The sequence below is a fragment of the Apteryx mantelli genome, chromosome 1, assembly GCF_036417845.1.
Source record: "Apteryx mantelli isolate bAptMan1 chromosome 1, bAptMan1.hap1, whole genome shotgun sequence".
Taxonomy (NCBI): Eukaryota; Metazoa; Chordata; class Aves; order Apterygiformes; family Apterygidae; genus Apteryx; species Apteryx mantelli.
Window position 1 is genome coordinate 188,563,180 of NC_089978.1, and position 12,754 is coordinate 188,575,933.

The 12,754-nt window shown below is 40.5% G+C and overlaps 1 protein-coding gene across 1 annotated transcript in view; it reads left to right on the forward strand.

The window, feature by feature from the left end:
• NELL2 (neural EGFL like 2) overlaps positions 1-12,754 on the forward strand; it is a 151,297-nt gene that overhangs the window by 52,528 nt on the left and 86,015 nt on the right. Inside the window, exons 10-11 of the mRNA XM_067314413.1 lie at positions 8,449-8,540; positions 11,516-11,618. Coding sequence (XP_067170514.1) covers positions 8,449-8,540; positions 11,516-11,618 — 195 coding nt within the window. The remainder of the gene's footprint in view (positions 1-8,448; positions 8,541-11,515; positions 11,619-12,754) is intronic.

Genomic DNA, 12,754 nt, shown 5'->3' on the forward strand with positions numbered 1-12,754 from the left:
TGTATGTACCTTGCAACTTTTTTATTGTCTGGGAAACTGTTTGATTAGGACCGGCTTTATTCTTTTTTTGCTGATAATTGATCATAGACAGAAAAAGCCCTGTCCTTTATTCTTTCCAATATAGCTTCATGTTTTGAAGACCAACTTGACAGAGCTCAAGATCTGTTAAATAAAATCCCAAGGAGGTAGTTGAAATAAAATATTTTGTAGAACAGAAGAGTCCCTCCCCTTTGCCAATCCTCCCCTCCCTGCCCCAAAGCTTGAAGGTCATGTCACAAAACAGACAAGTTTCTGGCTTTTAGAAGGTATTTCTTACCAGACCATCAACTTGCAGACTTGCAAGTAGATAGTAACAACAAGTAAAAATATTAAATGAATTTGTTCACTGCATCTATCAATTACTTGTATGATGGTAGCATTAAAACCCCCAGCTGTGAACAGAGCGCCATTGCTGTAGTTACTGCACACAACACAACACACAGTCCCCTCCTTTGCAGAGTTCAAGCTTAAATGCAAGATGAGATAGGTCTTATCTCATATCTGGGGTGCGGTGGCACAGATGGGGGGTGAAAGTAAGGGAGGACTGAAAGGAGTCGTTGTCCTGTCAGACTTCTCTCTTAGGTCCGTGCCTCTCTTAGGCACTTCTGGCTGGCTAGTCGTAGGCTCTGAGGTGGAGCTGTTGGTGTTATGGGCTGTGTCTGGTTTTCATATTCAGGATTGTGTCCTCCAGGAAATGCACATGTTGAGTTACTGATATTGTTCTGGATTTGAGGGCAATATTTCAATACTTCCCTTTTTTTTTTTCTTTTTTTTTCCCAATAACTTTTTTCTCAAGACACTCCCCCCACTGGCTTTTTTTTTTTTTTTTTTTTAAATCTCTTACAACAATAGAACTTGGCCAGAAGGGGAAAGAGAAGCCAATTTGACTTTCTTGTTTAATTCAGTATTGTAATAAAGCTATCATATATGTTGAAAGCACATTGTCAACATTATTCTTACCTGGTCCTCACTTTTCTTGTAAAATACTGAAGTATTGCTCATGTATTGAGGCAATGGGAGGCAAATTCATTTTCTCAGTCCCTATAATGCTCCCTATTACAAAGCTAGATAGTTCCAAAGGAGATAGGACTTATTCTTGCCAGGGCGATATCCCAAATTTCTTATCCATCAGGTTTGTTCATCATAATTTCACTGTTCCTTTTTAATTTTATTAAATTTCCCCACTAGACCTCTTCAGCTAATGAAAATGAGGTGTTTGGTAGTAATATATCAAAAACAGATTCAAGAACTTACTAGTCTTGTCTTTCTAGTTAAGAGCTTGAAAAATACTGAGAACAGGTTTCATAAAATTCATTAAGCATCTTGTTTTAACGTTATTTAACCCATTTTAGTCACTACTGAGATTCTTGATGAAGAAACAAATTACATTTAAAGATGAACTTATTCCTCTTCTACACCATTGGAATTGCAGAATTGTACTTTGTCTTCTGCGGATAAGATGCTAATAGACTATAATTAAGAATGAAATAATTTCTTAAACTGCGCTTTCTGACTCGGCTTCCATAGAAACACAATGGTACACAAAGAAAGAGGGCAAAAAAATTGATTTGACTGACACAGCTGTAAGACAAAAGTATTGCAGCTCTCCTAGAGACAGATATATGCTACAACCTCATATAGACAGGCTAACACACTGTACAGCACTGGCTGTACAAGCATGCAAGGCCTCAGTCTAATATCTGGAAAGGTCCTACTGAAAACAGTAGGAGTGTTGAAATAGATATTTTCTGCAGAAGCAGTGACTCTAAGGCTTTCCCTCAGTGGTGTATTTCACAGACAGAAAAAGGAATATTCATATTAATAGTTTTTATGAACTCCAATTTACCATTTTTCTATAAATGGGTCAGAGCTTTTCTATAAGTGGGTCAGAGTGCATCAGCTTGATGCACTCTGGAGAATTTAGCTATGACAAAGCAGAGTGTGAGCATCTGGTCCAGCTACATTTACATTTTTAAATATTTCAAATCCTGAACTGACTCAAGACATGAAGTACCATATTGTTTAGGAATGGACAATAGATAATAGCAGCTTGTAACTTTTGGCAGCCTTGAGAAAAAGGGGCATGATGTTAGGCATGCATGGGTTTTTTATAAAATCTTTTTTTTTTTTTAATTTCTAACTCTACTGGTAGCACTTGCTTTTTTTTTTAAATTAGTTTTTGATTAAATACTACTTGATAATGAATGGTGAGAGTGAGTATATATCCAATTTGGAAAGCCAATTTGCATAACTGACTTTAATCAAGATTTCCAAAAATGTGTTTACCTTGCTGTCTGTTTTAAAAACCTTTTGCTGAACTACTGCTGCGGACTTAGCTCAGGTACATTCAGTGGATTTCTCGGGGGGTGTCTGATTATGCCCAACTAACCGTGTCACTTCAGTTCAAGTGAGGAAGATGATGAGTCTCAGAAGGGGGAAGGGAAGGTGGGCAGGTTCATCATACAGAAATGAAAATGGGGAGAGGAAGAGATGGGAGTGTAAAATTCTGCTCAATTCCTCTGTAGACCTAGATGCAGAAGTACAGGTGCTTTGAAAGAGCTGTGCTCTAACAGCAGCTATAGATGTGGTGCTCCATCTGCACACTAATCCACTTCTCCTGGGACTTGGGCAACACTGGGCTGGCCGGTGCCATTATGCAAATAAGGCATATGTGATTATTAGTGTAATATCCCAATTAACAAGGGGCTGCCATTTAGAGGGGAAGGGAAAACACTTAGATTTGGGAGGAAAACAAAAACACTAAAAAGGGCAAAGATGGAACTATATAGAACTGTATGATACCAGGTGACAGGAGGCTCTGCCTTTGTGCGCGAGGCATGTTTGTCAAAGGCACAGTGCAGGATTCCTCTGTAAAGTGTGGTGGAAATTGTGCAGGGCAAAGGAGAGTCTGGCTGAGCATGGGAGCGATGGTAGGGTCCCTGATAGTCATTCAGATATGGGTGTAGTCTGTGGGCGCTTAAATAACACTGAAGCAGACTCTTGGTCAAAACCAAAATGTTGGCAGTGGCTGTAAATTTTTGGAGCAGAAACAAGTCTCTTTGGAGCCTGTATGGTTTGGGTGCATGGAACTTTCACTTTAAAGTTCTTTTTACCCAAATTCATTAGATTACTCTTTTGGATAAACCGAGTAGCTACACTATTTGTGTAATTCTCTTTTTTCTTTTTTTTTTTATGCTGTCAAACAAAACAGAACATAGAAAATCTCTGAAGGTGCTGTCCTTCAGGGAGACTCACCCTGTGTTTGCTCACATGGTGGCTTGTTTCCTCAAAGGCTACAGAAAACAGCCATCTCACTGGTAATGCACAGCAGGTTTTTATGTCTTAGAAAAATTATGCATAATTGTCGCACTCTATTTTTTGATGGTTAATCTGGACAAAAATATGGGTAGTATCCAAATAAAATGCTTTATTTTTTTCCCCCCGTTTGACTGAAGACTCTGTGGAACAGGATAAGAATTACCCTGTATCAGCGCTGTATCAGGAATAGCCTCATCATGCTGATGGGTGGTCTTAACTTATGACGTGATAATGGAGAATGCAACCTGCTTTTTATATGGTAGATTACTGTTGATGGGTGATGACTATATCTCTCTCATAGACTAAGTCTCATAGAGTTAAGTCTCTTAAGTCTTTTAAGTCTCATAGACTTAAAATAGTGATTAAAAAGTATGCAGGCTTTTAGCAGATCTTCATTACTTTCTGAAGTCCTTAACACTCAGTCTTAATTATGTCATCAGGTTTTATCTTGCTGCCTTATGGATCCCTGTCACTTGAGACTTTCTGATGGGGCTGTGAGATGTTTTAAGGAGGTGTCTGTTTATTGTTCCACATTACACCATTTTCCTGTAGACAAAGTTCTTCAGAAAAGTCCCTTTAACAGTTAGCTTCTAGCAATATCAGCTCAGAGAAGGTGGAACTGAAGTAGAAACTTTGCTGCCATTGGTTGCTGCTAGTGTTTGGCACAATACCTATCTGCACTTCTAGTAAGAAAAAATTCTATCACTACTTTTGAGAACAGCTGACATAAGGGGTCCATCAAAAAATGTCTAATCCTGCTTTTATCAGCAGGCATGTAATGACATGTCCATTACAGTTAAGTTGGCCTTGCAGACTGTTGTGCTATTTATAGACCTTTAATTGAACTGTTAATACAAGAGTCATATAAAAGAATATCAACCTTAATTGTTTTTTTTTCTCTTGGCACCGTCTTGCACTTTTGTCTTGGCATTTGATTTTATTGTTTGATATTTTGCTTTGAAAGTTGTTTGAGTACTGAATGGCCAACATAGTTAATTTGACAAATGGGTGGCAATTTTGATTGCATTAGTCATGCCTAAGTTTTCAAAATTCTATGTTTAGAGTCCAAAATATCCCAGTTCTGTTTAGCAAGCAGAATATGGTCTGTTACTCTAAAGCCAAAGTTGTGCATGTCTGTCAGTATCAATATTTTGGCTGATGTATTTAACCAGGTTAAGTTGCTATGTGATCTTAACATATTATGATGTTTTTAAGAGAACTTGACACCAAATACATTGTCCAGATTCCCTGTGCAGATTCACTCTCTAAAGTAGTGTAAATGAAGTATTGTTGCTTTTTCCGTGGATGTGGGAAGAATATCTAATTGTCCTAATTAGTGTTTGCCAGCATGTTCATAGCATTGTGTGTGCTGAACAGAGCAAAAAGGAAAACAAAACCAAAGTCAGTAAATATGTGGACACTGCAGTCAGCCTCTCTGAATATGAGGCTGTAATGTGTGATTATAATATACTTTCCTAAGTATTTTGATCCTACAACCTCACAGAATCACAGAGTGGTTGAGGTTGGAAGGGACCTCTGGAGATCATCTAGTCCAACCCCCCTGCTCAAGCAGGGTCAACCAGAGCACGTTGTGTCCAGGATTGTGTCCAGATGGCTTTTGAATATCTCCAAGGATGGAGACTCCACAGCCTCTCTAAGCAACCTGTTCCAGTACTCAGTCATCCTCACAGTAGAAGAGTTTTTTCTTAGATTCAGATGAAAGTGCCTCTGTTTCAGTTTGGGTCTGCTGTCCCTGGGCACCACTTAAAGGAGTCTGGCTCTGTCTTCTTTGCACCCTCTCTTTGGATACTTATACACATTGATAAGTTAACCCCTTGGTCTTCTCCAGGCTGAAGAGTCCCAGCTCTCTCAGCATTTCCTCATATGAGAGATGCTCCCATAATCATCTATGGCCCTTTGCTGGACTAACTCCAGTAGCTCCATATCCCTCTTGTACTGGAGAGCCTAGAACTGGACATAGTACTCCAGGTGTGGCCTCATCAGGGCTGAGTAGAGGGGGAAGGGTCACCTCCCTTGACCTGCTGGCAATGCTCTTCCTAATACAGCCCAGGAGGCTGTTGGCCGCCTTTGCCACCAGAGCACATTGCTGGCTCTTCGTCACCCTGTTGTCCCTGAGGACCCCCAGGGCCTTTTCTGCAAAGCTGCTCTCCAGGTCTGTGGCCTCCAGCCTGTACTGGTGCATGGGGTTTTTCCTCACCAGGTGCAGGACCCTGCACTTGCCTTTGTTGAACTTCAGGAGGTTCCTCTCTGCCCGTTTCTCCAGCCTGTCCAGGTCCCTCTGAATGGCAGCACAGCCCTCTGGTGTATCAGCCACTCCTCCCAGTTTTGCATCATCTGCAAATTTGCCAAGGGTGCACTCTGTCCCTTCATCTAGGTCATTAATGAGGATGTTGAATAGGTTTGGACCCAGTATTGACCCCAGGGGACACTGCTAGCTACACGCCTGCAACTAGACTTTGCGCCACTGATCACAACCCTCTGAACTCTGCCATTCAGCCAGTTCTCAGTCCACTCATCTAGCCCGCACTTTGCATCAGCTTGCCTATGATGATGTTATGGGAGACAGTGTCGAAAGCCTTACTGAAGTGAAGGTAGACAACATCCACTGCTCTCCCCTCATCTACCCAGCCAGTCATCCCATCATAGAAGGCTATCAGATTGGTTCAGCATGATTTCCCCTTGGTGAAGCCATGCTGACTACTCCTGATCACCTTCTTATCCTTCACATGCTTGGAGATGGTGTCCAGGATGAGCTGTTCCATCACCTTTCCAGGGATGGAGGTGAGGCTGACTGGCCTGTAGTTCCCTGGGTCCTCCTTCTTGCCCTGTTTGCAGACTGGAGTGACATTGGCTTTCTTCCAGTTCTCAAGCACCTCTCTTGATCTCGAAGACCTTTCAAAGATGATGGAGAGTGGCCTAGCAATAACATCAGCCGGTTCCCTCAGCACTCATGGGTGCATCCCCCCAGGGCCCGTGGACTTGTGGGTGTCAAGTTTGCCCAAATGATCCCTAACGTGATCCTCCTCCACCAAGGGAAAGTCTTCCTTTCTCCAGACTTTCTCCGTGGTCTCCAGGGCCTGGGATTCCTGAGGGCCAGTCTTAGCAGTAAAGACTGAAGCAAAGAAGGCATCCAGTAACTCTGCTTTCTCTGTATCCTTTGTCACTGGGGCCCTTGTCCCAATGAGTAGCGGGCCCACGTTTTCCCTGGTCTTCCTTTTGTTGCAGATGTATTTAAAGAAGCCCTTCTTGCTGTGCTTGACTTCCCTTGCCAGATTAAACTCCAAATGGGCCTTGGCCTTCCTAGTTCCATCCCTTCGTACTTGGACGATTGCCTTGTCCTTTCTGGCTTCAAGATCTGCTATTCCCTGGTAAAGGTTTATATAGACTTTTTCACAGACTTCCTTCTGCAGTAGTTTGAGGGGTGTCCTTCCTTTTTCTGGGAGAGGAAAGAGGCATTAGACTGAGCTCTTTCTACTCTTTGTGACCTGTCTGTGGATGTTATACAGACTTTCTCCTTCACGTAGCCCTAGGACTCTCTTCTGGACTCTCTTCTGTGGCTCTTGAATTTCCATACTACTTTTATTAAGTCTGCCTGCAAACTCTGCCATTCATGAGATTTGGGGTGTTCTGGCTCAGTGTGATTTTACTCCTTGAAAGTGTCGTGCAGGCTTATATTATACAAGATACTTTTTTGTCACTATGCCCTTCATTTCTTTTCAACATCTATTCCAAGAGTTGGCTTTTCACAAGTTGGCAATGTATTAGAAAGTTGGAAAAATCAAAGAGCTGCAGGTGAAAAGAAATAAAGGAGAACTGAAGGTAACAGCAGTAATGGTAATTAATACAGGTCATGCAATAAAAACTTTTAGATATTTTTAAAATGTCTACAAATTTTAGTCTGTTTAAACAGAATAGATAAATTTGTGAATGAATTGTAGTGCAATTGATCTACATCTGCAAATCAGAAATTAACAAAATAGGCCTATAACACGTAATCTAGAACTTTAAGATGGTAACCTACTCCTGTTATTTCATGATTATCCTTCCTTCATGAACCTTGACTGTGTCCTGAGCAACAGAGAGAGATGTCAGATTTTCCACACCTAGCACTTATACTACTTATCTTGTATACTTTGCATAATGTAATTGCAGTAATAGACCCTTTTAGAAAAAAGGAAGACAGTTTGCTGTGAAGGTATTTTGTGTAACCCTTAAATCCCAAATGGGAACTTTAGTGAGCAATCCAGTATGAGCTTTTCAGCACACTGCTGTAAAACTTGGTACTGCCAGGATATAGGACTGGCACGTGGTGAGGTGGTGGTGTAACATCAGGCCTCGGTAAGCTATTCTATCATTTGAACACTGGATGTCTGATCCTACTTTTGTTGGAAAACAAACAAACAAACAAACAAAAAACCCATGATTGCTGAAGATCAGTTTCTGCACAATAAAATTCGAACGCTCTAATATACTTTAATAATAATGGTAAATAACTTGGAATTAAGATGTATGTATAGAGCTCTTGAATACCTGTGTGGGGTGGTGAAACCTCAAAACAATATCAAAACCAAATAATAAACATGCAGCTTCAGTATTTACCTTTCATCATACAACATTCCTCATCAAGAAACTGATTATCTATTAATCTGTCACTCACACTGCTCTCACATCTCCATTTTTCTCTTCACCTCTGAGCTTTTCTTACAGGCTGCTTAGACTGGCTTCCTTCCATGAAATTTCTTCTGGTCTGAGCCGCGTTTCTGTGCTTCATCCTTACCAGGACCGGCAGTTGTATCTTCCTAGTCATGACCTGAGACACATCTGTTCTGTCCTCTCAGTAGCTATCAGTACTCCATATTGCCACGCCATTCTTCACCTTTTATTTATGTGTGTTTTTGTAGTTCTTTCATCTTTTATATCTTCTCTGAATTTTTTTCTTGTGATATCTGGACTCTTGCAGCTGGGTTTGGAATATTCTTGCGGCTGAATTGATCTTTTTATAAGTTTTATGAACAGAGTACCAACACTTTCTGACAAAATTATTGTGATATTTTTTATTTTCTCCTGAAGCGGTGTGCATATTTGAAGGCAGAACCTACTTTGAAGGACAAAGAGAAACTGTGTATTCAAACTCAGGGGACTGCGTTCTGTTTGAGTGCAAGGTAAGAACACTGTGGCTGGAAAAATTTTTTGTTGCATGTTAGAAATATCAAAGTCTCACTGAATGAAACTGTTGAAATGCAGGGAGGCGTGCCTTGGGAAGTGACAGCAGAAAAGGCACTCGAGGGTCCTGGGTTTATTTGATCTTGCTGAGTTCCACAGCAAGTTTTGAAAATAAGTTTATTTTCGTAGTTGCAAGCTTTCATTATGCAACCTGACAATTGAGCTGCATTCTCTCCTCCTTCTGTGTCATGACTGTCGTCATGACTGTCATCAGTAATGAAGAACACCCAGACTGCATTATGTTTCTATTTGCCCATGTGCAGTGTTGTTCAGAATTATGTGCTCAGTTACAAGGAATATGCAAGTGTAATGGAAGCATAATTTGGAATAATTGTTAGTGGCAGTGATATACGAAAAGGAAGGAAAAAAGCTGGCATGTCAGGTGTCTGATTATGTTTCTGGTGTTGGAAATCGGGTGGAGTCACTGTTTGATTTGCAAACAGGACGCACCTGATGCCAAGGCAGCCTCACCCTGCAGTGTTAGCAGTGTTGCTTTTCAGAGCACAAGGCAGGTTAAGGACAAGGCAGTGCAGCCGCAGGCCAGGAATGACACAGAGTGATGCCTTGAGCTCTATCTCCCTTCACTGGGCAGGGACCTTCGCTTACCCACAGAGCCGCGTGCCCGGTGTGGAGCACAACAACTGCACGTTTCTAGGGCAGAGAGAGACGGAGGGAAATCCCAAACATGTTTTGTAGCTGCGGTGGCCCCAGAGGAGTGTAACTGCCATATTCAACAGTGTACAAACTCCCCTGGGCCTAGGCTGTAGGAAATCCAGACTGTCAGACCCAGAGTAACTGGATTAAAATCCTTTCTGACTATGAAGGCCAGAAAGCTGTGGTAGATTTTGCCTTGACTTCAGGGCCAGGGCTCCTCTTTCAGGCCTCCTAAAATATCTTTCTCTTCTGCAGTGTAAACCGTATTGTGCCTTTCCTGTCTGGTCCTGGGGGAAGTGGGTCAGAGCTACCTACCAGACCCTTTTTCTGGAGATTTACAAACTTTATTTATACAGTTTTGAAAAAATGTATTTTACAAAGTAGAACTGGTGACTGTTGTCTTCCTGTTGCTGGTTTTGAATCTTTTTGAGCTTAATTCTCTGAGTAGGTTCTTTGAAATCCATTTGAAAAAGGAGGGAAGAAGCTGACCCAAAATAATTTTGGAAACACTGTTGATTCAGTTGTACAATTTTTGCATTTTCAGCATGACACTTGGGACATGAATTCTGCGGTTAGTGAATATGTATATATAATTAAGAATCATCAAAAGTTATGTGGTGTTGCCTTGTGTTTCTTACTGCTGGCAAGTATGATATTGTATGAGCACAAGCTGTGTTTTGTTGATTGTGCTTGTTTGCTGGTGGGCTGCCTGATTGTAGCGGTAGAAATATTATGCAGCAATTCTGGCTGATTCAAATTCTGCTTTTCAAGGATTGAAATACATATGGTTTCATATTGAGCAGCCTTATGAATGATGTTTCAGAGCAGAAAGTCTGCATACTGTGAACTGTGTGGATCAGTTAGGAAGCTGTACGTGGTCACTATGTTATTACCACCACAGTCTTCATAAAGGATGTAATTCATGACCCTGCTTGAGAGAGATTTGATGGGAATGGCACAAGTACGGATTTTAAGCTTAAAGGCTACTGGTGATGTTAACAAGGCAGCATAGCGAATTTCTTCTTTTGCTTTCAGGTATGCATAATCCTAAACATTGCTTTTCTTTTTTCTTGTTGGACTGCTGCAGTTGCATCCCTTATAGGCATGCACTTTTCTGTTTAAATATTATAAAATAAATGAAAGAAAAAATCTCTTTCAAATTAGTTTGTAAAAATAATTAAATGCAATCTTTGGTACTCTAATTGATATAATTTCTATTGAAGGATTTGTTGTCTTTGGCTGGAGAGGTTGCTGGGTTTTGTCTGTTCTGGTGTACAAACACGCATCAGTGGCTGGTTTGCTTTTCTGTGTGTTCAGGTTAGGGTTGGGCTGGGTTCTGTTTCAAGTTTGTTTAAGATAAAGTCTGAGCAGTAATTTCGACATTGGCCACTGTGCTTATCATGTTTCATCTTTATATTTTATGCTTAAAAATAGTTTAAAATTAAATGTTACCCATACAATAATAATACAGGCAATGGCATATTCATGATTTTGGAAATAACAGGGTCCTGAATTCAGTGAGCTCATATTTTAACAAGATTGCTGATTTTAAGACAAATGCCACCTAGGAAGATGTTTGCCTTGACTTCTGTCTTTGTCATATCATGACTAGAGCACTGCAGGACACATCCCTTAGAGCCCTAGGGAATCTAAATGCCGCACATCTGTGGTAACCTGATTGCTAAGGCCGGCATTTCACTGTGGTCATATTGCAATGACTGCATATGACCCACATTGAGTGCCTGAAGATACTCTGATATGATCTTGGCTGAGGCCATTTTCAGAGGCCTGATACAAGCTTAGCTGAGAAACCCTCTTTTTCTTAACAGGGAATCAGTGCCTATTTGCTTTAATGTTACTACCGCAGTTGAAATCAGAGATGTTCAAGTTTGATTTTTATTTGATTTGTATGAGAACCCTTGACTCTGGGATCCTCTGCCTCAGTTTTTGAGAACCAATTGTTACCCATTCAGGCATTATTTTAGGAGAAAATTCTGAGGAGAGTTGCTTGAGAGTTAAGGTATGGGGAGAGTGAGAACTGTTTCCACATTTTTGCTTGCTTTAAAATGTTTGAATATGGGGAAGTTCCTGATGATTTTATTGTGCTGAGTTTTCCTTTCAAACAGTTCTCAAAGGCACCTGGAGTTTGGCAGAGGCAACTTCTTGTTTGTAAATTGAAAAGCTAAAACCCAAATAAAGTAAAGCATCAATCAACTTTTTTCTCCTCCCACAATATTAATGAATTACCTCAATTTAACAGGACTACAAAATGCAGCGTATTCCGAAAGACAGTTGTCCAGCTTTGAACTGCCCGGAATCGCAACAGATCCCCTTATCTCACAGTTGCTGCAAAATTTGTAAAGGTAAGATAATAGCAGGATCCATATAAGCTCAGTGTAATTTTGTGTTCTTACAGGTCATACAGACTTTTTTCTGAACACCTGAAATAGGGTACTCCTAAATATTATAATCAGTATAGACCTTGTAAAGCTGAATACGTAAAGTCTGCATCACGACATCTGAAAATTGTTTATGAAATATCAAATAGTATAAATTCTGTGGAACATGTTTGTTGGCATTTGTGTTTCATTCTAGCCAAAAGTGGGTGGAAATCCAAAGAAGCCTGATACATAATTAGTGATTTTATACCCTCCCCTCATTCCAGTGGCCAAACAATTGAGACTGGAGAAACGTCTGTGTTCCCCAGCATCTTTGATATCTCTTTCTGAGAATGTTTTGTGCTGTGCAGTTGTTTGTAGGGTGCAGTAAATGGATATTGCTCACTTGTTTGTGGTTCTACTTTGTACCTAGAAGTGGAAGATTTGGGGAATATTTTTGTATGCTATGTACCTCTGTTACACCCAGACAGATCCTTACCAAAGAGGAGAGATGAAGGAACTGCTCTGTGTCTTGAGCCTGCTCTCCTGATCTGGACTAATACCATTACCTTCAAAGCTATGAGCAATTGCACCTTCAAGAGGCTACATCTGTTTCTCCTGTAGTTAAATCATGATAAATTGATACCTGGCATGAAATAAGACATCAGGCTGTTGAGCTGGCTTTAGATATACTTCAGTGAAGAGTGCAGCTATACTGGTTTTGGTGCTACTCAGTGGAAACACAAAGATTAATGACATCAAGCAAAGAGATAAGAGCAAAATGGAAGAAAAGAACTCAACGAAAGTTGATAGGTCTTGAAATCTATCACAGTCAAAAGGGATTTTCTTGGTGATAATTTTCTATAAACTCTTTAGTGGCTTAAAGAAAAGAGTTCTATGTTTGTTGTGCCCGGTGTAGCTTGAAAGTTTTAATGTTTGTCAGATAAGTGCATTCTGAACACTTTCAATCCTACATGAACTATGCTAGTTTTGATTCTCATGAGCTGTAGGTTTTAGTCTTTAAACAAAAAGCTGTTGTACAGTATTATTCAGCAGTGCGTATTTTGTTGATTAATACAGCTGATGGGTGAGTGTAAAGAATCTTAAAACCCACACCATTC